Source organism: Lathamus discolor, chromosome 19 (assembly GCF_037157495.1).
Source record: "Lathamus discolor isolate bLatDis1 chromosome 19, bLatDis1.hap1, whole genome shotgun sequence".
Classification (NCBI taxonomy): Eukaryota; Metazoa; Chordata; class Aves; order Psittaciformes; family Psittacidae; genus Lathamus; species Lathamus discolor.
In genome coordinates, this window is record NC_088902.1 from 3,137,254 (window position 1) to 3,164,932 (window position 27,679).

Below are 27,679 nucleotides of genomic sequence, written 5' to 3' on the forward strand. Positions count from 1 at the left end.
GCTTTTGAGAGAGATTCAAAGGGAAGATAATTTAAAAGTCACCTACAATTATAACAAGACAAGGACACAGACAGGAATAGTCCTTTGATTGACTGTTCCTGACAGGTAGCTTCTGGGCTCAAAATGCTGAGCTCTGTAGTCTCCCCACACCATCTTAAAAGAAGTTACCTGGTTAAGCTCAGGTTTGGGGAGGGTGGCTATCTTTTGTCTTTTCCAAATGATGTAAAACTCAGGAGCACATCTAGAGAGATATTTTGACTTATTTGCACACGCAACTGGAGCAGGCTCCAGCCACTAATAGTTACAGCACCCAGACAAGATTATATAAACTTTAAGAAGGACTCGAAGCAGAAACAAAAAGGTGGAACTAGTAGAGTCTATCAGAGGCAAAAAAAGAGTGTAATATAACATGAGGACTTGGCAGAGTCAGTCAAATTCAAAACCTTCCTTAGCGGGTCTGGCAGAAGCAGAAGGGAAGGGCTTTGCAGTTTGTAACGAAGAGCTATTACATACATCAGTCTCATCACCTACCCATTCTCCTGTTCTCCCAGGGCACCTACCTTACTGTATGTCACTACCGACAAGTTGTTCGAGTGACTGCTGGGGGAGAGATTTACAGAGTTTTGTGACAGTCCATTCTGATCTTGTTCGATTTGGTCAGGAGGAGGCCCCCATGTGTTTTTGCTGATTGTACCTAGCTCGGAACCCCCAGGGTCTTTTAGGTTGTTTTCATCTGGTTGCCTGTTCTTCTGTGGAGAGGCGAATGGGTTAAAGTTTCCTTCTACCTTGCGATGCGGTTGCGTGTTGAACTCTGTTTCAAAGGATGACAGCTGCTGTGTTACACCCAGAAGTCCTCCAACTTCCACGCTGAGGATCACCCAGATGACATCTGTGGAAAAAGAAAAGACACTCCGGTTGTCACTAGGTGGAGTTAATGAAGAGAAAGAAGGAGAAAAACAGAACATGAATTCCATCCTTTACAGAGACAAGAAAAACCTCACCATTTAAAGTACATTTTAATGCAACATCAGAAGCACTGGCTAAACACTAATTTAGTGTCCAATCTTTCAAGAAAACCAGGCAAGTTTTACTCCTACTGAACTTACATGAACCCCCTAAGAACATATAAAAACCAAAGCAACACGACAAGTTGAAGCTCCGTGCTTCAGATCACCAATATGACGCACTGAAAAATGAAAACCTGAAGTGACTTTATCCAGGGCTATGCAGCAAGACTGAAATGATAGCCAGGAGATATCGCTGCCAATGTTCTACTCTGATGGTAAAGAAATGGCAATGTTGTTTTTGTTTAGCTTTGAAAGGCTGGACTATTAATATAAAGCAACAAACGGGTGACTTAGAAGGTAATTATGGCTATTTATGATAATTCACTGTAAAACATCTCCACTCCAGCTCCAAAACACTCACGGTAGGTGGGTAAGATGCCAAGGCTTGGTAGACGATAACATGAGTTCACAAACTATTGGTTAGAATACGAAACATATTTGCAGTTCTTACCTAATGCACTTCTGTCTCTTGTACATAGATAAGATTGTTATTTTACTTATCATTTCATTTACACTTCATGCAAACATTATGGCCTATTTACATTAATACATATCTTGGTACGTACCCAAATTAAGTTTTATTATCGTACTCCCCCCACCCCTCCTTTTTTAGCACCTCTCCATTAAATGTGCTCTGGTATTGTTTTGTTGCACAGAGCAGAATTAAAAAGAACAGCAGCAATACCTTATCTCATCTCAGCAGGTCTGGTAAGAGCACCTCACGTCACATGTAATTCACAGAATCACAGAATGGTTTGGGTTGGAAAGAGCCTTAAAGCTCATCCAGCTCCAACCCCTGCCATGTGCAGGGACACCTTCCACTGGAGCAGCTTGTTCCAAGCCCCTGTGTCCAGCCTGGCCTTGAGCACTGCCAGGGATGGGGCAGCCACATCTTCTCTGGGCACCCTGTGCCAGCGCCTCAGCATCCTCACAGTAAACATTTCTTAACATCAAATCTAAACCTACTCTCAGTTCACAGCTGTTACCCCATGTCCTATCCCTACAAGACCTTATGAAAAGTCACCCTCCAGTTGCTTCCAGGTTTTCTGCAGCCAAGTGCAGGTTGCTGTTGGCTGAATAACACTGCCCCCGGCGGCCCGGGGAGGAGCCAGCAGGTACGTTTGCTGTTGGGATTTACCCCCCTGGCTTCTCAAGCAGCACTAACTCATTGAAGCTCCCTTTAAAGCCCCAGGCCCATCAGTTCTCATTTACGACCCAATCACAGCGGTGAGATTTCACCTTCCAGGAATGCGACCCGCGGCAGGACCCGGCGGTCTGCGGGACGCGGCACCGCGGCGCCCCCTGCCGCCCGTCGGCCGACACACCGGCAGCACCGCGGCGCCCCCTGCCGTAACACCGGCGGCCCCGCGGTGCCCCCTGCTGCCAGCCCCGGTGCTGCCCGGACAGTGCCGGTAGGAAACCCCACCGGGCGAGGGGTCCGGGTGCCTGCCAGGCCCTCAGCAGCGCTGGGGCTCACCCTGTGGAGCTCTAACCAGCATAAAAGCCATTAACGGGGAGGGATTCTTCGTTAGGGACTGTACTGATAGGACAAGGGGCGACGTTCAAACTGAAACGGGAAATTCAGGTTAGATGTAAGGAAGTTCTTTACTATGAGAGTGGTGAGGTGCAGTGCCCAAGGAAGTTGTGAATGCTCCATTCCTGGCAGTGTTCAAGGCTAGGCTGGATGGCGTCTTGGGTGACATGGTTTAGTGCGAGGTGTCCCTGCCCATGGCAGGGGGGCTGGAACTGGATGATCTTCAGGTCCTTTCCAACCCTAACTGTTGTACGATTCTATAATCATATTGCAGAGAAGGGCAGCTGTGACTCCACGCTCAGCAGCCCAAGGGATTTGCATTTGTAGGTCGTTGTGTTTTAAAATGTGCAACTTGAAGAGGTTTAGGAAGATCTCAAACTGTCAGGAGCTGGGAAAACCTCAGCTTTAATTTAATAACACACCAGCTGAACAAGCTGCATGAAGGAATTCAGGCTCACTCTTCAGGGACAAGTTCCATCCACTTTTGACACCAGAGTCATACATTTACTGACAATTCTGCCAAAACCCTGAGCACAGAGTTATTTTTGACTCCAAGTGCCAACATCTCTCACTCAAACCTGTGTAATTTGGGATACTCCCAACTGCCAAAACAGACAAAGATGTTCTCAGTTTAAACTAGAGCTGGCTCAAAGAGACTGAACGACTCCACATGAATGAGGATGGTGGTGGCCTAGGCTGAGAAACCAGGAAAAATACCAGAAAGTAGTTTTAAACACAGAAAAATGGGTCACAGTAGATGCACCAAATTCCTGTACTGAAACCTGGATCCTGACTTCTCAAATGAGGCTTTCTCCACTTTATGCCTGTATGTAGCCTAATGCTCAGTGCTGGGAAACTGAAAGAATCCTGACAAGGGCCAACTGGGAAAGAATCTCCAGGAGAACTGTGTGAGGAAGTCCCTTCTGGTTTTCAGAGCTTGGTGTAATCTGTGATTTGTTCCAGTGGTTAGAAAACAGTCCTGTGCTGATCCAGACAGCAAAGCAACTCTCTGGATGTTTCCTCTATTCTCTTTGCTATATTTAGCCTCAGAGCTGGCAGACCTCTGCTTTCACCATTTGGTTATCAGGAGAGTGCCTGCAAGGGGCCAGGAGTGTCCATGTTATCTGCAGTGGGAATGTCACAAAGGAGAGCTGGAAAAGGGATCACTCACCTCCATAATAGAGTCCTGTGGCAGTGCACATCCGCCACTGTCCCTGATACATTCCTGCTGTGCTGGGGCTGCACATCTGAACACTGACGTCTGCAATCTCCTGGGGTTCCAGGGACCTGACCATCACCATGTTCACGTGGCCAAACTGGTCTCCCCCAACGTACTTCAGGCAAACCCCTGGGGGCCACGCCTCTGTCCCTGGGATTAAACAGAAGAAAGAATTAATGATGGGGCACCCGGAAACGCTTTGTGTCTGTTAAAGACTGGATGAAACATGCTTATTACAACAGTTATGCAACTGGTGAACAGTGAAAGGAATACGAAGACACACATCGCTAGCAACGGGTACTGAAGAATACAGTTGTCAGACAAGGCTTAACGGGTCCAGTCAGAGAGCAGCAGGACAATTTATAGTTCTATTTGAATAACCTCTACATCATATTTACACAGAAAAATTCTCAAAGTCCCAGTGTAACAGCTGCAAGAAAATCAACATAACCAACATGTATGTGTATTGTATCAATGCTAGAGACAAAGGTGGGCTCCCCCCACTTCTTTCTGCCTCCCTACACATAGCTCCCGAGAGACATCAACATAGATGTTATTAATACGAGGTGCTGGAAACATTCTTTCAGGGATTAATTCTTTTCTAAGCCCACTCGCAGCCTCAGGAGGAGCCAACAGTTTGAACTATAATGAAAGAACTAGCACTATTCTCTAAATGGCTTCATTTCCTTTCTTGTAACAACCCTTCTCTCAGCCTTGTGCAAAGGTGGAAAGGCCTGTGAACATGTGATTTCTTTGTGGAGATGAATGTTTGGACTGCAGATAGTGGGACCGACAATGTGATCTGGCAACGTGCAGAGGTACAGGAAGCAGTTCCACACACAAGCACAGCCATCTCCACCAAATGTAACAAGTACTGGGGCAGACAAAAAGAAAAGTGCTTGTGAGATTCCTGAAAAATCAGTTTAGCAGAATTTTCTTATGCTGCTTCTCCAGTAAAGACATGACTAAGGCAATGACTTGAAGAATACTTTCTGCTCAGTCGAGGTCAATGGAAACAGCTAAGGAAAGCCTGAACCACCAGGGAGCTCTGAACCACTCTGTCTCATTTGAGACGAGAATGGTGGATGCTGATCTGACCTTATGCTACCTCAAAGAGCATCCTTTGCAACAGCTTGCCTGCTAATTTAATCCCTGTGGATACTTCAGCAAAGACATGGCGGGGACTGGTTTTCTGGTCAAGTCCTTATCTGTGCAATTCACAATCTAGCAGGGAAAGAGTGATGAAAACAAGTACAGTAGGATATCAAGAGCAGGGGATATATCACTACAGTTGGAAACAGCACTGAGATAGGGAGCTCTGTGAAAGGAGAAGGTGAGTGACGAGCTGACCCCGGACTGTGGTGTGCAGGAGTATGAAGTCTCATCTGGAAAGGCTGGCAGCTCAGCAACATGGCTTAGTTTAAATAATTTATGTGATTTTTATCGGGTTTAATGGCTTTAGGCTTGCAAGGTGCCTAGAACACTTCAACTGATAAGCCCCATAAAATGGAATTATGATTATGTCATTCTATTGCAGTACACTCATCTCTCAGGAGATGATAAATTGTAGTAGATGTCCTGCAGAGCCAGCAGCTGCTGGGAGTAGAGTGGGAAAAGGAAATAAGTCTGTTAAATCCTGCTGCTCTTTCAGCAATGGTTCCACTATACAAACTGGTCCTTTGGCAGACAAGTCAAGCACCATCCTGAAAGGTATCAGAGCAGGGTACTGGTTTTTAGTAACACATCTGAAAACCTGACTGAATCTAGCTTACTGCTTGCACACCTAAAACTGACAATCTCTCATTACTCTGCTTGTCATACTCGTCATGCACCGAATGCTTCAGTGACACATGCCTCAGGTATTCCGTGTTCTAAAACTGAAGTCATTTAATCAAGGGTTCCTGCAGAGCTGTTAAAAACCTTGGATTTGCTTCAGTTATCCACCTAACAAGCAGATATCATCTGGAAACACTATAGCTCTTTGATACTATACCTTAATTAAATCAAAAAATGGTTTTAAAATGCTACAGTTCACCTTAAACTGCAGTCATAACAAAGTCTGTGAAGTTGCATTTAACTAAAACATGCCTCAACAGCATGGTTTTAATAAGATCTGGCCTCCAGCACCACCGTTAAGAGTATAGATGTACATTTTAAGAAGTCAGGCTTCAACACACACAGAAGCCAAAACAAATGCTGGCCCTGCCAGGAACTCATATGTCAAGATTAACTCCCTTTCCTCCTTTTAGAAGGCCCACGGATTTGAGCAGGTCAATCCAGGAACAATGAAACATTGCCTGAACTAGGATGTTAAATTCAGGCTGAATTTGCATGCAGTAAAGAGTACATCAGAGGAAAAAGAGAGAAAGAAGTCTGAAAGAAGCAAGGCATAGTTGTAGTCATAACACACGCTAATGAAGATGCTAAGAGGAGAAACAAGACCTGTCAAACTTACTACATTTGTATTTGAGACAGTTGTGAGAAACTGACTGGCATTTTCTTAACATTACTGGAGTTAAGCAAGCTACATGTGTCACCTTCCCATTGTGCCATGTCAAACAAATGGAGGCAGAATAAGTCAACTGAAATCATTAAACCCTTTCTCTAGAGTAGTCTCTATAACTTAGTGTTTCTAACACACACGGGCCCTCTTCTCACCTCTTGCTTCTTGATGAAACACTCCTAGATTTTTCGTATGGTTTCAGTCCCTGTTATACGTTGATCTTCAGCACAAATCTGTACAGCACTTGAGTACCGCAGTTATTAACAAGCAGAAATACTAACACGGCTGAACTTTACTCATGATGATTCATGATATTATCCCTTGTTGTGCTTGCACAAAAGTGCAAGCATATCAATTAATTTCAGACACAGCTTAAACATCCAAGCAATGTCCTGTCATTGTAACACTTGAGGACAAGCTGTTCTGCTTTACATCCATGGATCCCATCTTTCTCTCTGACCACATCCCAACAGATCAAGCACTGAGAATGTATTTTGCCTCATCCCACTTCCTGGGTCACAGTCACTGTTTGACTTATTTCAGACTGGACTGTGGTCTCTCAGAGCATGGACAAGCAATGTTGCCAAGAAAGATTTCAAAAGGAAAGGGTATCTACCACATGACCCTTGTGTCGCTACATCTTCTCAGAGATAGATCATTGCATCACCGCCTCCACAGAGAACACAGTGCTATAGAGAGCAGAACAACCCAATGACAGAGATATCAGAGAAATGGCTGAAAATGGGTGGGAGGCCAGTTACAAAGTAGAGGCTGAACATGAGTGGGAGGCCAAAAAGGGTGTGGGAGGCCCACCCAATGACTTGCACTTCCATTTGTTTTTATCTAGAAGTTCACAGGGTTTCTGTGTGGTGGCCTAAGGAACAAGACTGGTGAACTGAGCTGCACATCTCACCACAGAATTGTGCCAATGTAGGAAGGGACAGCACATAGGTTGGCAGCTACCTTCTCCTGTGACAGGGTGGCTCTAGTCCAAGTTAAGTGCAAATGAACCTCCTGCCTTAAGCCAGCATCTCTTCCATTAGTTCTGCCAACCTATCACTACATAGGTTTTGCCACAATTTAAAAGCCTTACCTGTATTTTGTATCCTCCATGTTTTCGTAAACTGGGTATCAGGAGGGATGGACTCTCCTTCACCTATGGTTACATCTTCAACAAAGGACATGGAGGGTACATTGATATTTGGACTCTCAAAATCATAGTAGGCTCCAATGGCGGCTTGTAGATTCCTAGAAAGCAAAAAAGCAGATTACAACCTGAAGTACAGGAGGGTCAGGCTGTCTTAACAGGTTTAGGTATGTCATCCTAAACAGTTAAGCAAAAATATTATCCAATCTGTATTAGCTCTGCTGGTCATGGCTTTTTAAAGCTCTATCACACATGAATTCTCAAAGATAAGAGAGCTCAAAATATAGCATTTTATTTGCCAGGGACACTATTTTAGACCACTTTTCTGCTCCTTATTTGCACTGGAAATTTTGGAACTTACCAACCTTGAAAACCTCTATCCCACTAGCTCTTTATGAAATTTGCAGACAAGTTCAAGAGACACCAAGGAAAGTGCTCTGCAGCAGCACATAAACAACAGGGTGGTTTCTTTCTATCAGCCTCGTTTCCTGTGCTGATTTCAAAAGGACTGTATCTCTCAAATTTATTTTAGCACAAAAAGCCCAAAAGGACCACAAGATGAACAAAACACAAATAATGCTTTTATGATACCTCTCAGGGCCAAAGGGCATCAGTAGCTATGGGTAATAACTCAAGCCTTGCTGCTTTTGAAACATACTCTCATGTATGAGCCACAAGTACTCCAAGACTATTTGTTAATCATTAAGGTGCCTGCTCAGCTCTGGATAGTCACAACTGAAAGGAACTTATAAACCCTCTGAGTCACAAGTTCTTACTTAACAAAGACAAATGACAGTGGAAGTCTGTGATATATTAAGGACACTCATGTGATCATTCATTTGAGAAGAGGAATAGTCCAACAGGAAGAGGATTCATGAGTCTTAGCTGCCATTCCACGATATACTATTAAGTTATTATGTGTTTGGCAAGTCATGCAATTCCTCATGTCTGTGAGGCTGTGGTCCTCATTTACATGTTGTGACTAGGTGCTGTAAGAATGGAGATGAGTAAAATCTCACCAAACGCAATAGGCAGAGAGACTGCTTTTTATTCACGATTACCAAAATCTGCATTGCTTTTTTGAGCAGGATAAAAATAAAGCCCCAAACCCCAAAACTTTCAAGAACTGGGAATTGCCACCTAATCCAAACCATGCAGAAGATTAGTCAGAAGCTGCACTAGATAGGTACAGTGCTATATTGAGGGTTTGCATTGTGTGGCAGGGTGTCACGTGTATAAATCAAAGCCAGAAAGCCAAGGTGAAAGCAAGAGAAACATTTGCAGTGTGACCCTGAGAAAGAGCAAACAAAGGGCTTTCTGGAGCGCTTGCCAGCTGGAAAGAGGCTCAAAACAGTGAGCGAAGAAACTGCCTCCTGTTCAATCTCTAGTGTTCAGTGAGGGAGGGGAATAAAATCAGAACTGCATGGGTGAAGTATCACTGCTTCCTTGTCACAGGGGACAGATAGTGTAGTAGCTAATAGCACTGGAGCTTGGGGCAGAGAGGGTAATAGCCCAATTAGGCAGTTCTGCTATAGAAGCACGTGGGAGAGAACCTAAACAACACACATACCAGTCGGGTGATCCATCAGAGTGACACAAGATAATGATGCTGTATTAACCACAGGAGTTCCTGACATCCTGCTAAAGTCTCCCAGCGCCCAGCCAAAGCATTAGGAGGCACTGGAGGAATATCCTGCACAATGTGACCACAGCAACAGATTGGCAAATTCAGCAAACGAAGCCTTACGCTGAGACCTTTCACCACCACCACAGAACAGACTTTGATACAAAGGGGAGACAAAAGAGGCACCATGTAAGATTTCTATGTTTAGAACAATGAATTTCAGACCAGAAACCATTATTCAGCTTGAGCCATTTTTCTACTTAGGAGTGTCAGGGCTATATTTAACACAGCCAGCTTGGGCAAATGCTGCAGGAAGGGTGCATGTCACATTAGCTAGTAAATAGAGACAAATGCTCAGTTTTATATCACCAACTGCCTGTTGCTTACACACTGCACAAGATTTACATAACTCCCAACTGGGCTGTGCCAAAAGACTGCTGTTCGCTCAACCAGCAAACACTATGATCTAGAGTTTAGGTTTCACTGGGGTGTCATCCTCTATTACAGCAAGACAAGGCAAAAGGCATTCCAAGAGCTACCAAAGAGAGCAATACAACTCTTTCTCTTCCTAATCCACTACTACATAAAGGTATTTTCAGACATACCACAACATCTCGTGAGCTATGATTCTGGAATCAGTAGTAATGACATTTTATTGACATGACAGGGAAAAAAAAAAAAAAAAAAAAGAGGGTTCCAAGAGGAAGATTTCCACTCTAAGTCTTTGCAAGGCAGCCTGCACTGTTTGCTTGGCTGCAAATACGCTTCAAAAGGTAGTGGGCTATTTGTGCACACAGGCCCCGTGCCAACCCTCTTCCCCTCCCTGTGTCATATTTCATTGCTTGCTTCGCCATTGGGAAACAGCTCTAGTCCTCTGCAGCATCTAGTTAAAAACTAACTAAAGAGGAACACATGCTGAAAACCAGATTTGCTACCCTTTTGTGATCAGATATTCACAAACCCACCTTCCTGTTGCTACCGCTATGGATCAACATGAGGTGGGTTTTCTTTGGGGAGAGCTTTTTTATGTTCAGATGTATCTTAGCCTTCCCACTAGAGAATTAAAAAGAAGCTTCCAGAAACTAAAGAGAAATTGAAAGCAGCAAGTCAGGATGACAAAGCAAGCATGACTTAAGCTCATGTTCTTTGACACAGCCAACCCTAAGAGACAGCCACTGAGAGGGGCTGTACGGCACCACGCTGCCACAATTAGCAAAGCCAGCAACAGATCACTGCGAGCTTTGTTTCCACTCTTTGCAAGAGACAGTGCTCCCACCCCTCCCCTTATCCCAGCCTCCCCAAGTATCAGTCTGATAGCACTTTGCTTGAGGAAAATGAATGCCATTTGCAGAGGCAAACTATTTGCAACCTGTTTACTTGCAGGTAAGTAGTACCCCCTGCCACTGCCTTCCTGCTAAAGGCACCACATGAGCGGAGTTTACAAACAAGTGCAAGCATTCATCATAGAGATGCTTCAAGGACAAACAAACTCAGTACCCTGAAATTTGTCTTTTAAAAATACATATATATATAAATATCATTTATTTCTTAGGCCTTTAACCTGGTGCCCCAGCTGTAATTGCATAGCACCAACTGCAGACAGCGCAAGGACAGGAACAAAGTGCTAGATTTCTTAGAGGAGGGCATTATAATCGAAAGGCTTCTGCTTACACATCCATGCCCACTTTCTTTTACTCCTCCTCGGTGTGACTTGCACCACACTACCCTTCTGCTCTCTGCCAGATGAGATGAATTACTATTGTAAACCAAGCAACTTCGAAACTCAGAATGAGCACACCAAATCCAGCCGGTGTAATTTACATGACTGATCTCTCCTAATTACAGGGATGGCCATACATCTCCTGCTAACACAGCCCTTCAGGTGTCAGTCCTCCTTACCTTTCCTAAATTAAGCCATTTTTCCACTTTCAGAGCAGTCCTGGACTGCAGCACTGCAGCTCTGCCATACTGACAGAGCAGGTCTGACAGGATTTAAGCTCAAACTCCTGAGAAATGCCTGCAATCAGAAGTCACTGAGCCTACTCAAAACCAACACAGTGCTCAATTCCAGTCCCAAGAGCAAGATTCTGGAAAGAGAGAGGGGAGAAGGCAGGAAATAAAGGTTATAGCTCCATTTTATCAACCAGATCCAGTCTAACTGCGGGTATCCCACTCCTTGCTCTCCAAGGGCATCCCATGATGCATCCGTGTCAAGTGCTTTTCCAAAAAGACTATCCCAAAGCTAGAGAAAACGTTCTCTTTTAGTTCCTTTTCAGATTAAGTCCTTCGCTCTGCTGCTTTGTTTCAAGCCTCAGGAGCTAAATTCAAAATAGTGAAGTTAAAACCTTCTCTGCTAATAGCTCTGGAGACGTCCCTTAACAACTCTTAAGCGTTTGCAAAGAGCCACTCTTTCCCTTCCCAGCGTTTTTCCAAGCAGTCTTTTCTTATGTTAAACCAATATATTTAGATAGTAATTACTCAGGATTAACTGGGTCACCACGAAGTATTAAAATATATAAGAAACACTTCCAAACCAGTTGACAAACCAGAGCCTCTTTATACAACCCAACTGTTGTGCAAACAAAAAGCAATATATACAGGTAATTGGGAATATTTTTTATTCATGGAATCAGATTTCTTTTTAGAAGGAACCGAATGAAGCACTGAGACTTACTCACCTCATGCCTCATGCAAACCTAGGCAGATGCAAAATCCCTAATCCTTCTGTTACCAATAAAACATGTGACTCTTTCAACATATAGAAGTCTAACATCTTGGATGGAAAGCAATACATACATATGAGACAAGGGACACCAGAGTCCTGCCAAACAGATACTTTCAAAATAGGTAGAGGGAAAGGGAGCTGGAGGGGCTGTAACCTCCCCCCAGGCCGCTCCACCACCCCTCTGGTGTTCCTTAGGCAAGGAACTGTATTTGGGGTTTGTTTTCAACACAGCAGCTCAAAGGTCTGAACTCAAGAAACAAAAACCCCTTATGATGTGCAGGTTGTCCAACGTATGTGATGACACAGAAGAATTCCACTCCAAAATAACGTATACAGTAGAAAGCAACAACTTCAACCAGAAAATTTGAACTAAGCTATAGGAATCTGTGCGTTTTCATTCACTGTCAAATTCTTTGATGAAAGAGCCAAAGATTTTTGTGAGTCAAAATTCCAATCACATCACAGGTTAAGCATGCAGATTTTGCCCTTACTAGCTCCTGCCCATTCCTACAGCACCTATCTCCAGTAACACTGCCCTGACCTGTCAGAAAAATCAAAGGCTAGACTCGTCAGTACAATACTGAGTTAGGCTTTGATTTAGAGTTTCACACAGGATGTAGCCCTTAGATCACATACAGACGGTAAGTAAAGGACATTTATTAGGTCAAGTAGAAAGCAGTTTGACAAATGGAGTCAGTCACTTTGTTGTGCAGGGCAACTGTAAAGATGTGAATGCCAAGTTACACTCCTCTCTCCCTGTGGAGGTGGGGGGAAAGCCAGGCAGGGCCTCAGCTGCAATGTATGTCCTCAAGCACTCTCATATGGTGCAATATTTTACCTGAGAAAAGCACCCCAGGTGTTAAGCCTCCTGGAGAAATGCAATGCAAAGCCTGAGCAGCAATAGAAAAGTACAATCAAATCTCAAGAACATAATATGTTTGGTAGAACACCGTGTACTCTTTCCGTAACTGAATTCTCAACCTTTACAACCTTTCTCTTGTTCTCCAAATGCAGTATGTAACCACGGTAATACTCATAAGGTGTCTATTGTTAAAACCAGACAGAAATGTACAAAAGAAATAGTGCAGCAGATAGATAATTTCTCACTCCTAAATAATGGAATATCTCTGCATGATAGAGGTGGAAGAGACTAGAAATGCACATGGAGAACATCCAAATGAGACAATCTTAAATCCACTCTTTTTGCTTCTTAGTCTCTACTATCTAATTTGGATTTTATTCACCTCAGCTATTAGGGAACTGCACTGATAACACTATGGGCCTAGCCCCTCAACCTGCTACCCTATTGCTCCTGAAACAGGGGATGCCTCCTTCAAAGGCTTAGAGAAAGCTGAAAGAGGTGGAAGAGATGTACTTGCTTACACCACAGGGAAGCACTTTTACCTGGAGTTTTCAATTCAAACATTTTTCAATAGAGGTGACACATGGCAATTAAGTGGAAAGTCTCAAGATGTTTTGAAGGACGGGAATTTTAATCAGTGAACAGCTTTCAACAGACACCATTTTAAAACGCAAAATGTGCGTATCAGTTATCTTCATTCTTGATCTCTCTTATGCTAAACCATGAGGTTAAGAAACTACCTTAGATGATCCAAAAGGGATCACCTGTCACTGAGGGAAGTTTAAAGCTTTAAGCTAAACTTACACAGCTAAAGGTTGGGGGGGAAAGCTGGCTAATTCAAAGCTTCTGTATTTTCTCACATGAAGCCACAGAAAAACATTTCATTGTCTTAGCTGAAAACAGCCAGTTCCAAACACAAGTGGGATGTTCCAGGAAGACAACAGAAACCTGCTGTGACCAGAAGCAATACTGTTCTCTGCAGGGGCTGCACAAGCAAAGAAACGGAGAGGCCACAGAAGACACATCATTTTCAGCACACCCCAAAACCACCAAAGGAAATAACTTTCCTTGAGCAGGCTTTTCTACACATGCAGACACACACCCTGGCAGTTGACTGTTATCACGGTGCCTGCACTTGGCCAAACAGCAAGCGGTCTCAGGACAGAATCACCAGGACACTGCCATAAGCACAAGTCCACGCAGCCACCCCCAGCAGCTGAACCCTCCTCAAGCAGGTGGTCAGAAGCTTTAAATGTGGGGTGAAATATGTTGAGAATGTCACAGCAGGAGATGCTCTCTGGTCGCTGCCATCGAACACAGGCAACAGCTCTTCCCATGGAAAGTAACCAAGAGCTGCCAGGACTCGAGATTCTGCAACTGCTAATTCCTTGGTATAAACTATGTCACCAATCTATAATTGTATGCATTAAAGTAAAGGGGGATTAAGCTGCAGAAACTGTCTGAGAACAAGTTCAAGCATGTAAGGCAGTCTAGCTGGGCTAAAATAATACTGTACCAAATTCCTTCGGTTCCAGTTGTCTGCTGACATTCCCATTTCACATGCATCACTTTATTAAGTGTTTTGTAACTTGGAGCGTAGCACAATTACAGTGTGCTCCATGTTTAAAAGACAATATATTTCAAGTCTAAATTTCAGTCAAAATAATCAGGTCAAATCACTGGGTTGGTCCGGGGGTTTTAATGCGTTAGGTGAAAGCTGCCCCAAAATTGTTTAATTCTATAATTTTGTTATTTTTAGTAGCATCAGGAGACAGTTGTGGACACCAGAGATGCAAGAGTCTACATTAGTTATATATGTTATATACCTTTACTTACAAGTACTATGATTATATAATGTAGTAAGAGACATCCACTATGCTTTCATACCAAACCACAACAGATTTAACAGTTTAAACCCGATTTTCTGCTCACCACCATAGGTTGCAGATACCCCACATACACAGTGCTTTGCAGCAGCCATAGCTCAGGCACTGCTGGCCTGTTCCGATGTTCTGGAAACAGCACCTCAAGAACTACTAAACCCGTTTCTACAGTGTCTTTTCTACCTGTAAGGGCATCAGTTCATCAATTGTTTTGGAGTAAGAATGTCATTAAATTCAAGTCCTCTTCTTCCCTCTTTCCTTCTACCTAATTCAAAATCCAAATGATGTTTTAAACCAAGTGCTTTCCCCTTCTCACCAGATTCAATTCAATTGGTCGCCACCTAGAAATATTAATCTCAAGAGTCACATTAAGATCTAAATTTCTTAAAAAATAAAAAAAATAAATAAATAAAAAAAAAATCAACCTTCCTGTGTATGGAGACACATAAAGCCATAAAGAACATAAAAGACCCTCTTGTTTTGTCACCTAATTCAGGAAGAAGAGAAGCAAAGTAACATGACTTCCCAGCCACTGTTGTCACTTCCCTAACAGATGCCTAGATGAGTACTGAGCTGAGCCAAAGAAGTTTCCAGGAAAGGAGGAGGACTGACTTGGAAGATCAGGTCTCAGGTTTCCTGTGTCCTCCATGACACAAGGATTCCCCCCACTACTCTTTCAAAAGGAAAGGTGTGTTAAAACTAAGCTGGAGACTTCACACAGAAGAGTGGGAAAGTTCTCCTCCGAAGTCAGAGTCTCACAGACTGAGACAAAGAGTGAACAGAGGCGGCCAGCAAGAACTGCTGGACTTCTCTAAGGTAAAGACACACACCACAGCTCCTTGCTCACAATGACATAATCACTTCTGTGGCAAATCCAACGATGCCAGTATTGACATGAAAGAAGAGTTTACATTCCATAGTCCAGGGAATCAATTTCATCTACAGAATTATAGCTGTTTTCATCTAAGATATCAACTAAATTCTTGGCGAGTTGCTAGTGTTTATGGTAAGGGTTGCAATAAAAATGCAGCCATTTTAATGCAGCAGTCAGTTGTAGTGAACCCCCTCTACCAGAACAACCACACTGTAGAGCCACACTGTCATCAGTCAAACTGGCTTTTGATACAACCCCACAATCAAAGGTTTCATGGTGCAGGTAAGGCCCCACATTCCACTTCAATATTCATACCCTGACAGGTTATGCTTCAAACTTTAAAGCTGCACAGTCTCACTTTGCATGTCCTTGTATTTGCCTTTTATCTGTGCTTTTTCCATATATCTTTGAAACATAACACACAACTACTTGAAGACTGGAACAATACCATTCCATCGCATGCCTGGTATATTGTATCAGCAAACCCTTTCAATACAGAAAGTGCAGGAAGGCCAAGGGTGTTGAGGTGAAGAATCATCAAATCATATGTGAGGTCCAATCAGGTTGGAAGGGACCTCAAGGATCATCCAGTCCAACCTTAACTGACAAAGAACTGCCTTCCCTCACACTGGTCCTATGCTTTGCCCATCATGGTAAGCTGAACGTGTCTGAACTGAGAAGGAACATTTCAAACCCAAGTTCTTCCTGACACACAGTTGGAGAGCTTCTTTTCAAAAGCAGTCCATAAAAGCTGTTAATGGAGGACATCTGCATGCTTTTTTCCCTTTTAAATGGCAGCTCTGCAAACACCTGAAAGCTTACAAATCAAGACCAGGAACCAGTCTTACCCACTGTGGGAAATGCATCATAGGCACGTGAATTCATTAATCCAAGACTGCTGTGTTAAATTCTGTCTTACTTAAATATACTTCAAGTAATTATATAGCACCCATACTCCAGCACTGATACCAAGTGTAACTAGATATGTTTTCACCCACAAAGTTTTACTTAAAGTAGCATCCTATAATCCTTGCTAGAAGGCAAAACAAACACTTAAAGTCAAAGAAATTAAAATAACCTAAAAGCTAAAACATGTCTTTAGACTCTCAGTCAAGTACATCCACTTCTGGGAAATACAGGGGCTTCATCTGATATAAAGAATTGAAATAGCCTCCCCCCCCCCCCCGATAAAGCCAAGCATTTATAAGGCAACTGAGTTTTGTTAATAATATTTTGTCTGTTCTCCAAGACGAATAAAGCACGTGCACAAGTGTTGGACATATTTTCCTTGCTACACTCCAAAATTGCAGATTCCTAATGTAAAAATCACTAGCACCACTAGCTACTCCCTATCTCACCTTAGCTCCCCTCATTCCTACATACACAAATGCCCTAAAGAATACAGAAAGAGGTCTTACAGCAGATCTCTGTCATATTTTCAGAGAGAAACTTGTGAATATTCAGAGTTAAACCACGATACACCTGCAGTCTTCTAAGTGCATGAAAAAACTGAGGACCTCCAGAAGAGCTCTGACCTTACAAATAATGATCTCTCACCAGAGAGCTAGATCAAAAAATGCAAAAATAAAACATGCCCCCCTGTTCCCCCCCCCCCCCCCGGAAACTTTCATTATGTGACACATTTCTACTAAATACCACACCTAGCAGACTACTAAAACCTCAGCCTTCTAAACAAAAGAGAATGTAAAGAAATATTTACATGTAAATTACTGAAACAGATCTACAAACTAGGAATCCCTTCACAGCCAACTGTGCTGAAACCTGGATTTTAAATCCAGCACCACTAGCTACTTCAAATCAAATTAATTCACTTTCTCACAGAAGAACCTTCAAGCATCATGCTGCAGCCTCTCTCCCTCTAAGCTACTGTACTACCCAACTGAAAATAAGGAAAATAACCCCTCTTCCTTGTCAGAATACAATTTCCGGACTGGTTTTAGAGGAATCTGATTACTTTCATAAAATAAGCTTTAACTGAGTGTCAACAAAAATAAAATGCACATTCTGTGCAGAGTTTCTTCTGTTCTTGCATTTACACCAGTCCATACAGCTCGAAACTAGTCAGGGCTGGGCCTGAACTCTAGAAACTCTGTTTTGCAAGTGTTTTCAGGAAGCTCGTTCTGCCCTTGCACCATCTATCCAGAGACCTACAACCAGTGTTGTGTTAGGAAGCCTGTGAGGAAGTATTTTGGCACAGACTCATCCAACACCAACTGTCTGTCCTGAACAATTTGTATTTTTAAAACATTCCCACAAAGGGCTTTCAATAGGAGTTTCTTAGGTAGGTAACCTGAGTCCAGACTGAAGTTCAGATGAGTTCCTGGCCATGCTATCACATAACACTGAGAAGCTCTGGTCAACAGGTGGAACTTTACCACAAAACACTCTCAAGAGCCCCCTCCCTCAAACCTGCTGGGCTGGATGTGCTGCAGTGTGCAGGCTCCTGCATGGCCTAACATCTGGAGGGAGGAAAGGAATAGGGAGAATTAATTAAACATACCATTTAACGGAGGTGGAATTTTATCCCAGATGCAATGGCAGCAAAATGTCCTCGCAACTCTGCTGCTTGGGTTTGCCTCCCAGGGAAGAAATGTCTTGGTGCCAAAGCATCTTTTGGAGAAGTTTGCTTTTGGTTTTAGGCCAACACATGAAAGCTCAACCTCTCTCTCTAGAGCCTCACAACTTCTAATGAAAGATAAGTAAATAAATAGTAAAGAGGGACAATGGGGGCAGCCATTAAAGCATGAACAGCCTGTGCTCTCAGAAAGGGCAAAGAAAGCTAAGAAGTTGTAACAGCCTACAAACAGAACTCAACATGCCATTAAAAAGAAGCAGAACACTAGGAAAAGCATTTAATAGACAACAGGGGAAAAAGACAAGTCCAAGTGTTTAACTTGCATTTCTTGAAGATCAAGGAACAGTCTCAAACTGAGCTCCTACCTGAAGCATTTTTGCAATATTGTTAATAAAACCAGTTGGCAGTTCATTAGTAGGGTCCCAAATCTGCCAGAACTTGGAAAGCACATTGAGCAATCGCAGGTGAACAAGGCAATGGACAGACTTTTCAAGGCTACTGACAAATATCTCTATTACTTCACAATCAACCTCTATTTTTTTCCCCACAAATTCACTGAAGGAGCTACTTTAATTCCGCTATTCCAGCGGGAATATTAAAGTGCAAATTCACTATAAATAAACACAATTACCAACAATACTATTGGAAATATTATTCCAAAACGCATTACAGCACAGATTATTTACTACATCGTATGTGAAAGGCATGCAACAGGGAAGTAACTTCAGGTCTGGAGACTATACAATTCCTGCCAAAGAGCAGCTTGCCACACTTGTGAAAAGCCTCTAGTGAGAATTACCTATGGCTCTCTTAATTAACCAATACCTGGACATGGCTAAAAAGAACTCAATCTACCAAGTAAGTGCACTTCTCTTGTCCCTGCTGTGAGCTCCCTCACCATTTCCTGCAGATGAACATTAATCCTGATATGTAAAGAAGGTGATGGGATCATTGCTGCAGTAAAGTGCCATGCCTTTAACAAAAGGAAAACTGACTTCACAGAATCATAGAATGGTTTGGATTGGAAGGGACCTTAAAGCTCATCCAGCTCCAACCCCTGCCACAGGCAGGGACACCTTCCACTGGAGCAGCTTGCTCCAAACCCCTGTGTCCAACCTGGCCTTGAACACTGTCAGGGATGGGGCAGCCACAGCTTCTCTGGGCACCCTGTGCCAGCACCTCAGCACCCTCACAGGGAAGAGCTCATCTTAATCTCCCCTCCAGCAGGTTAAAGCTTTTCCCCTTGTCCTGTCCCTTGTGTAAAGTCCCTCTCCAACAACCTGACAGTCTCATTCAGACAATTTTTCGGCAGAACAGAACAGTGATAGAAGATTCCAACTCTAATTCTAGGCCACAAAACCCAAACCTAATAGGCCATTAGTTAACATCACCTGGGGCACTGTGGATTACACAGGGTCCCCCGACAAGGTAAAGGTGTCTCTAGAAAAGGAAAATGTGTCTTCATTGCACCTTTTTATAATGACCCAGAGCAGGGTTAGTACATTCAGGCAAACAAGAAGAGGTGGGAGGGGGAGAATTGAATAGAAACACAGCAGCAGAGCTGTACAAACCCCGGCACAACGAACCATGCCACAGGTCAGGAAAGCAATGCCCTGGCAAGAACACATGAGCAAATGGAGCAGCACCTGTCAGCATACCCAGCCCTGCTCCCTGCTGCTCAAAGGTTAAACTCTCACAGGCTTTAAGCCCCCTCTAAGAGTAATCAGGCTCAAGCCGACACTAATTTTCATCTACTCTTGTCTACATTACACCAATTTAACAAACTTCCTTTTGACACCCCCCCATTCACCTAGAAGGCTTATCAACTTAAATACCTGAAAACGTATGATTTCAGCACCAAACTACCCACTGAAGTTGGGAAATTAAAGCCAGTTTGATCACTTCAGATTTTGTTCAACTGCAACTAAAAAGCCATTGCTTCTAAGATTGTATTTGACATGCTGCCACTTTGAAATGAGAGTGAATACTCCTGAAAGAGCTTCTTCAGCACAAACCAGGAATAATACAGTTATACACATTATCTTCACAAGTAATTTTCAGGTTCAGCTCTGCTTCCTGCTGTCCCCCAGAACATTACAGAAAAAAATCCAGTATTACACTGCAGTGCTGGGAATTTTATTAATCTCATCCACACATGCATGAAGCATCCTCTGCTGTGAGCTACTTCTCCAAAGCAAACTCCTGAACTCCTCGAGAGAGACCTCCTTTTGCACTGTATCACAACGCACACAGTATTATTTATTAGTCCCTTACTCCCTCTGCAGATGCAGATTACCAATATAATTCAACAGAGAGCTGTAGAAGGAGGAAAAGATGAAAGGAAAAATGTAAAGAGTCTTCTTACTGTTTATTCAACAACTCCACGCAAGTTCTTTCCCCCAGCTGTTGATATCAAGACCTTCGTTTGGAATTCAAGTTGCAAACCTGAGGTTTCTGGGGTTTTGATGCTACCACTGAGAAAAACCAGCAACTGCAACTTAGCTAAGCAATCTCTCTTAACAATACCCGAACCTACATGACATCAATGCTATTAGAAACGGTTTAAAAGGTACAAGTGTAATAACAAGTCAGACCCCACAGTTCAGACAGTGGCAATTTCACAACAGTGTGTCACTGGGCTCACCGCACCACACACACTCGCGGCTTCAATTCTTCACCATTATATACTGCCTATTTCCAACGTTTTCCCTGGTGCTGCAGCTTCCCCGATACCTTGTACCTGCTTTTTCTATTTCCTAGGGCAGCCACAGAGCCTTTACAGAGCCAAAATACGCAACAAACGCCAGAGTACTTGGAGAACCCCGGTTCGCAAACAGATGCTAACTTTTAACCGAACACCTAGCTAACTTTCCTGACAGAGAAGTTCCTGACCGTGGAAGTTTTAAGACTTCCACAGAGCCTTTAAACCACGCTTTTCCCTCCTTCCAAAGCCTGCTTCAGTGTCCAGGGCACCATAAACCACCCCTGGATTCAGCTCATCCTCTCGCTCCGCAAGGAAAGCGCCCTTTAAGAGTTTCTGGGTCCGCTGGATCACATGCCCCTCTTCCTATCAATTAGTCACTCTTTAACAGCTTCACAGCCCTTTGACCGACGAGCTCCTGGAGCTGGCAAAATCACAACCCCGAGCTGCTGGGGAGGCGAACCCGGGCTCCTCCTCACTCCTGTCCGGCTCCTCTCCACCTCTTCCTCCGCGCTGCCATGATAGCTCCCTCCTCACCACACACACCCCCCGCTCCGCCGCCGGCCCCTCCGTCCGTTTGCCCCGCCATCGCCGACCCCGGCCAAGGGGAGGGGAAGGGAAGGGGAGGAGAACAGGGGCCTCGCACTAAACGCCGCCTTCACGGCAGCTCCCCCCCTCCCCGTCCCCCGTCCCCGCAGCGGAGCGCCGCGGGCGGCGGGACGGCCCCTGCCGCCCCCAGAGGCGGCCGGCGGCCTCCCAAGGCTCCCCTCACAGCCCCCGCGGGGCGAGCGGCCCTCCCGCCCTTCCCCTCCGCCGCCTCAGGGCCGGCGGCCTCTCTCCGCTCGCCTCAGAGGCCCCGCCGCCCCTCAGGTCCCCCGCGGCCCCGCTCGCGGCCCGCCGCACCAGTTGGTCATGTCGAGGAAGAAGGCGCAGCCGGCGGGGCTGAGCTGGAAGCCGAGGAGTCGCTGGAACTCGCCGATCAGCACGTCCTTGTCGGTAGTGCCCAGGCAGCTGAACTTCTGCATCAGCTCCGCGTCCAGATCCACGTCCATGCCCTCCATGGCGCTCGGCGGGCCCCGCCGCCCCGGGGCCGCCCCGCTGCCGCCGCCGCCGCCGCCTCAGCGCCGCATGGGGCCAGCGGGGAGCGCGGGCACGCTGGGGGGGGGGGGTAAGGGGGGGGGGAGGAGGAGGAGGAGGAGGAGGAGGGGGCGCGGGCGACGCCAGCCGCTGACCGGCACTGCGCAAGCGCCGCTCCGCCTCGCGCTAGGGGCACGCGGGCTGTGACGCAAGCACGCCGGGCGCTGGGGCGCGGTGGCGTCACCCTCCGCGCGCGCAAGCGGCGGCGGCGGCGGCGGCCCCGTCCGGCGGAAGGAGAGCCGCAAGGGCAGGGGCGGGGCCGCTGCGTCACGGGAGCGCGCGGGACGCTCGCGTCCATATATGGAGTGTTTATGTATGCAAATGAGCCCGCGGAGGGGGGGCGGGCTCTGTGACGTCACGTGGCGCCAGCAGAACGCGGCGCAGCGAAGGGAGGCCCCACCCCCCAATGACGCTTTTCCCGCCATTTCCAGCGGCGCGGGGCGCGCTCCGTGACCGGTGGCTCCGGGTGTTTCGCAGCGAAGGCGCCGGTTCTCGCCCCGCCAGCTCCGGTGCCGCGCAGGCGGCAGCGCGGCCCGCTGCGCACAGCCGGTGCTAAACCAACCCTCCCGGGGCTTTAACGCCAGCCCGCTGCGCCACCGGAAGGCTCCGCCCGAGCACGGCCCCGCTCTGACGCAGCGTTACGGGCAGCTTGCTCGCGGCCCTTCCCCTCTCTGCGCAGCCGCCGTAGCGCTACGGGAGCCGCCGGAGGTCAAGCGACGGAAGGGTGTCGCTGCGTGATCGCGTCACTTCCTGACGGTGCCGGCGGCGGGGCGCGGGGAGCATCATGCCGAAGTGAGCGCGGAGGGGCCTGAGGGGACGGTGCGGGCCAGGCGGGGGGGGGCGAGCCCCGAGGCTCTGGGGAGGGTCTGGTTCAGGCTTGGGATAGAGCGGAGGATGAAGCGCGGTGCCGGGTGCGGGCTGGGCCGTGGTGGCGGGGGACGTTGGGGTTTAATCCTCACAGCGAGTTTTCCCTTTTCAGGTTTTACTGTGATTACTGCGATACGTACCTCACCCATGACTCGGTAAGCACTGCGTTACCTGTGTTAACTGTTGTGTCAAGAGAGTTTAAAGACACCTTGTATAAGGTTACCTGAAGTTACAGCAGACAATACTTTTGTTTAAGCAAGGAATTCTTCTAACTCTCTTATACAATCCCCTGTGTTGTTCCCTTGTACACTTATTAATCCTGTATCACTGCCTTGTTATGTCTTACGTCCCTTCTAAAAAGAACCAGGCTGGTGTCACCAGCTTTCGACATCTGGGTGCAGCCGATGGTCACGGCTGCCTGTGAGTCCTGCAGTGAGTGAACAGGACGCAGCTGGCTGTTAGAGCATTCTCTTTCACTTAAATTGGAGTTTGAACGCTTTGAGTTTATACATAGAGTTTTTGCACGTTGCCCATTCTCTGGCTGGGCACAAAAACCAACCTGGTTCATGCCGATGGATTGTGTATGTTTAAAGGTACACATTTCCCAGTTATCTTTGGTTTTGTGTGATTTTGTGTAAGCGTTACATGATCTTTCTCAGCCCTCCGTGAGAAAAACCCACTGCAGTGGCCGAAAACACAAAGAGAATGTGAAAGACTACTATCAGAAATGGATGGAGGAGCAAGCTCAGAGCCTGATTGACAAAACAAGTAAGGCCAATCTTTCTGGAACCCTGGACTGTGTCCCCTTTACCTCCTCTGTTGTTCCTCTAGCTGCTTTTCTTCTGTGCTGATTCTTGTGGTGAGTCTTTGCTCTGTGAATCGTGCACAAAAACTTCCCTTAGAACCTGAATTTTGAACTTTTTGGAGCGTGGCTTCCATTAAAGACACCAAGGGCTCAGCCCAAGGAGCAGACACCGCTCCTTGGGCAAGCAGCCCATTGGGAGCAGGCACCGCTTTAGTGTGGTGGAGAGGGCAGTAGACACTACCTACTGCTGCTAATAGCGTCCTAAAAGGTCACATAACACGGTTTTGCTCTTTTGTAGTAGCATGTTTATAGAAAGACCACAAGTAAGAAATCCAAAAGATAGGAAAACGGACATTAAAATGTGTGGACTCTTGCCCTTTTTTATTTTAAAACATAGTTTCTTGCCCTCAGTTCCCTGGGATATCGATTCCCCTCCCCTGCTGTTAAAAGCAAGAATATAAATAAAGTATGAAGTGTTTCTTCTGTCAGTGTATAGGGTTCTTTTCTTTTTGCTTGTTCTCAGAATAATGGTCCTTTTCTTCATGAAAAGGAATACAAATGCCAGGTTAACTTTATGGCAGTTTTGTTTAGATTGTAGAATCAGAAACCCAGTTGGAGGGGGCCCATAAGGATCTTTGAGCTCAACTTCCTGCTTCTCACAAGACTACCTAAAACTAAACCATATGATTAAAGAGTGTCCTTCAGATGCTCCTTGTATTCTGGCAGGCTTGGTGCCATGGCCACTTCCCTGGGGAACCCATTCCAGGGACCAACCACCCTCAGCAAAAGCCTTTTCCTGATGCGCAGTTTGCGCTTTCCCGGCGCAGCCTTATTCCTTGTGCCCGTTCTCCTCAATTTCACATCTTTTGCCTTCTAGTCAATTCCAGTCTCTTGAATTTCCTCTTTTCCCTTTCACGTAAGACATTTTTCATGCTTTTTGTCACCTACTTGAGTCGCTGCTAATTAGGATTTTCATGTCTTTACTGATTCCAGTTGAAACCTGCAGCTGAAAATCACGAGATGTATTTTTTTTGTAGCACCCGCCTTCCTGTTAGGTGTGTGAAACCCATCAAGGAGCTGCCTAGTCTCAGCTGGAGTAATTACTGTAATAATTGTCTTCAAGAATATCAGGTGTTTCCGCAGCCTAAACCAGGGATTTGTTCCAGAGTTAGAACAACTGAGCACGCAGCATGACGTGAAGTATGCTCTGACCGCGTGGCATGCGAAGGACGATTGGCGCAGGAGCTTCCTCAGCCTAGTAACTGGCTTTTCTCCTGGGATTCTTTCTTTCCCCCTTTTTCTTTTCTTTTCCCCCCCAATGTAGCGGCTGCCTTCCAGCAAGGAAAAATCCCACCTACCCCGTTCTCGGCACCACCTCCCGCAGGAGCCATGATACCACCTCCTCCCAGCATCCGTAAGTCTGCGCTGCACAGGTTTTGACAGGGCTGGCTGTGGTGTTGCCTGTTTCCTGGACTTGTAGAGAAAAGTCCTTTTAGCTTGGAATCAAGCTAAGATGTTTTGAGCTTGTGAATACCAAAATGTAAGTGAATGTTTTGTCAGAGTCTGTCAGCAACCATCTTAAGCTTTATTTTGTCTTATTTCAATACTTTCGTTAGGTACATTAGTAGAAATATGTGCCTCCTTGTTTTTGTTGTGTCTTTTTAAATAGAATAGGATTGATAATGTTCTTTTGTGCTTCAGCTGGCAAATGGCTGAGCTCTTTCTTCACAGTCCTGCTGTTGGCAGCTGTAGCCACCTGCATTAGGTATGCAAAGGTGGCAATAACAGCTTGCATACTTCTCCTCCAGTTCACTTTTTGGCATGGGAAGTCAGAGTTGAATCTGAAAATGCTAGCAGGCAGTTGTAAAACAACATAAGACAGTTCAGTTACTAAAACGTCCTGTGAAGTTAAACTACTTTGCATTGCATGTTGTTGATGAATGTGAAAGCAGCCAGATGTGTAACTGATGTGTGTATTTGTTCAGCTGGCCCCCCGAGACCCGGCATGATGCCGGCCCCTCATATGGGTGGGCCACCAATGATGCCAATGATGGGCCCACCCCCACCAGGAATGATGCCAGTTGGACCTGGTAAGTCCGAGTATAGGTAAATCCCCAGCTGTGGTACTGTGCACTCTGGTTTTGCAGGGTGTTTGGGTTGTGGTTTTTGTCTGACTGGGCAATAGAGAGATGTCAGAAGACCTCAGCTGCGGTGTTCAGATGCTAGCTGTAGTGACACACTAGTTTATAGCTTGTGTCACATTTGATCCATTATCCTCTGTGTGTTAAGGTATAAAACAGTCTTACAACTGGTAATTTATGTTGCTTTACGGCTTGTTGAAAGTGACTCTTTCCCTGTATAACTGAAACTGTGTAGCTTTTCTACCTCAAGTTTTAGCAGTACGGCCTGTAATTGTTCAGGAATTCAGTTTGTAGTGCTTAGTTTTTTTGCACAAGGACTGAGCTTCCCCGCATTTGAAGAGGGCATCTTACTGAAGCAGTTAACTGGAATAAATCTAAAAGAACCCACACACGCTGTAAAAGTAGCAAAGTATCTACCGTGGTTGCCTTGCTGGTAGAAACTGTTCTTTAAGTGCTTTTTTAAAGGCACAGAATAAGTGCATAATCTGCTATCATTAAGCAGCATAGTGGCTTCCAAATACACTTTCCAATTCAGTGATTAATCCAATGCACCTTTGAGTGGCTGAAAATAATTTATCAGTGGGTATTGTTAGAAGTTGGCATATAACCCGGGACCTGGTTCTTTCACTTGCTAATACCCCTCAGGGAAACATAATCCAGCTTCCAGATCTAAGTTTACAGACCTGTAAAGTGGAAGTTCCCTGGAGGGTTGGGGGTGAACCTGGACATGTATCGACATGACGGGGTAGTTGCTACTCCCAAGAGCTCTTCTCTGATGTCTTCTCTTTCCCCTTGTAGCTCCAGGGATGAGGCCTCCAATGGGTGGACACATGCCAATGATGCCAGGGCCCCCAATGATGAGACCACCCTCCAGGCCCATGATGGTGCCAACCAGGCCAGGAATGACCCGTCCAGACAGATAAAGGTGGAAATAGAGTTGCCTTTTCATTTTCATATTGTGATCTTCTGTATGATAAAATACCACAGACCTCTGTCTCTAAGGTTTTGTAATAAAATAGTGTGTATAAGAGATGTGCTGTTGCTGCAGCTTGCAGGTGGTTTGGCCTGCATCCTGCTGCACACTGGACGGATGCTTTTTGGTCCTCTTCCACCCCTTTTGAATCTTAAAACACAACAATAAAGCATTGATGCTGGTTTACATGTAGAGAATGTGAGCCTTGCTGTGTGTCGTGTTTCTTCCTGGTAGAAAGAGATGGGTTTTTTTTTTTTTGTTCCCTCCCTACCTGTCTTGTGCAGAATTTTCCTTGTTTTTACCTCCTCAGTTCTTAGGTGGTCTCTTTTCCATGTCATACCCCTCCAGAGATGTGTTGCCATCTGCATTTTGAATTCTTGTTTCAAAACAAGTGCCCATGTTCTTAAATAAAACCCAAAGTGACCCAAGGCTGGTATCTCTGCCTCGTGAGACTGCAAGGTTAAGTGACTTCCTTAGACAAAATAGGGGGAATTTAGTAAAATGTTGATTTTTTCCACTGAGGGAAGCAAAGAGCTGCTATTAAAATGCTACTTCTTACAGTAATTGTTCTGATACTGCCAAATGTATTTCTGCTTTTCTATTGTTACTGGGACATATGTGTGGACACAGAATTATGTTACTGGAGCTGTTCAGTCAGTAGTTGTTGACACTCTGCTCCCTCCTTAGCATGAGGGGTTATGATCTTGAAGACACAGGCCAACCCCTTTATCTTATTTAAAGGGTTCTGATGAACTGTACATCATGCAGGTGCACAAATCCAAATGAACTGTGCTTTTTATAAAGGCAAGTAGTGATAGAAGAGGCAAAGAGAATGGCTTTAAACTGACAGAGGGGAAATTTACATTTGATATCAGGAAGATGTTGTTACTGTGTTAGTAGAAGCTGTTCTTGCCTGTGGCAGGGGATTGTAGCTGGGTGAGCTTTAAGGTCTTTTCCAACCCAAGCCACTCTGGGATTCTGTGATGGGATTCTGTGAGTTAAGATAATTTATTCGGTGGGC

General features: G+C 45.3%; 2 protein-coding genes across 3 annotated transcripts in view; one reads left to right on the top strand and one right to left on the bottom strand.

The window, feature by feature from the left end:
* The window catches only part of ILRUN (inflammation and lipid regulator with UBA-like and NBR1-like domains), a 33,484-nt gene extending 11,453 nt beyond the window's left edge, over positions 1 to 22,031 (bottom strand). Inside the window, exons 1-4 of the mRNA XM_065698769.1 lie at positions 21,639 to 22,031; positions 7,417 to 7,571; positions 3,773 to 3,970; positions 561 to 889 (exon numbers count right to left, since the gene is read on the bottom strand). Of these exons, the coding sequence (XP_065554841.1) occupies positions 561 to 889; positions 3,773 to 3,970; positions 7,417 to 7,571; positions 21,639 to 21,796 (840 nt within the window). The 5' untranslated portion in view covers positions 21,797 to 22,031. The remainder of the gene's footprint in view (positions 1 to 560; positions 890 to 3,772; positions 3,971 to 7,416; positions 7,572 to 21,638) is intronic.
* Positions 22,032 to 22,274: 243 nt separating this feature from the next.
* On the top strand, positions 22,275 to 26,855 carry SNRPC (small nuclear ribonucleoprotein polypeptide C). Of its 2 annotated transcripts, none has more exons than XM_065698770.1 (6): positions 22,275 to 22,664; positions 22,852 to 22,894; positions 23,399 to 23,507; positions 24,866 to 24,958; positions 25,530 to 25,634; positions 26,484 to 26,855. In XM_065698770.1, the coding sequence occupies exons 1-6, from the start codon at positions 22,657 to 22,659 to the stop codon at positions 26,606 to 26,608; spliced, it is 483 nt and encodes a 160-aa protein (XP_065554842.1). In that variant the 5' UTR covers positions 22,275 to 22,656; the 3' UTR covers positions 26,609 to 26,855. The 2 variants fall into 2 exon arrangements, with proteins under 2 accessions (XP_065554842.1, XP_065554843.1); XM_065698771.1 differs by having other exon boundaries at positions 22,276 to 22,664; positions 24,869 to 24,958.
* The last annotated feature ends 824 nt before the right edge of the window (positions 26,856 to 27,679 follow it).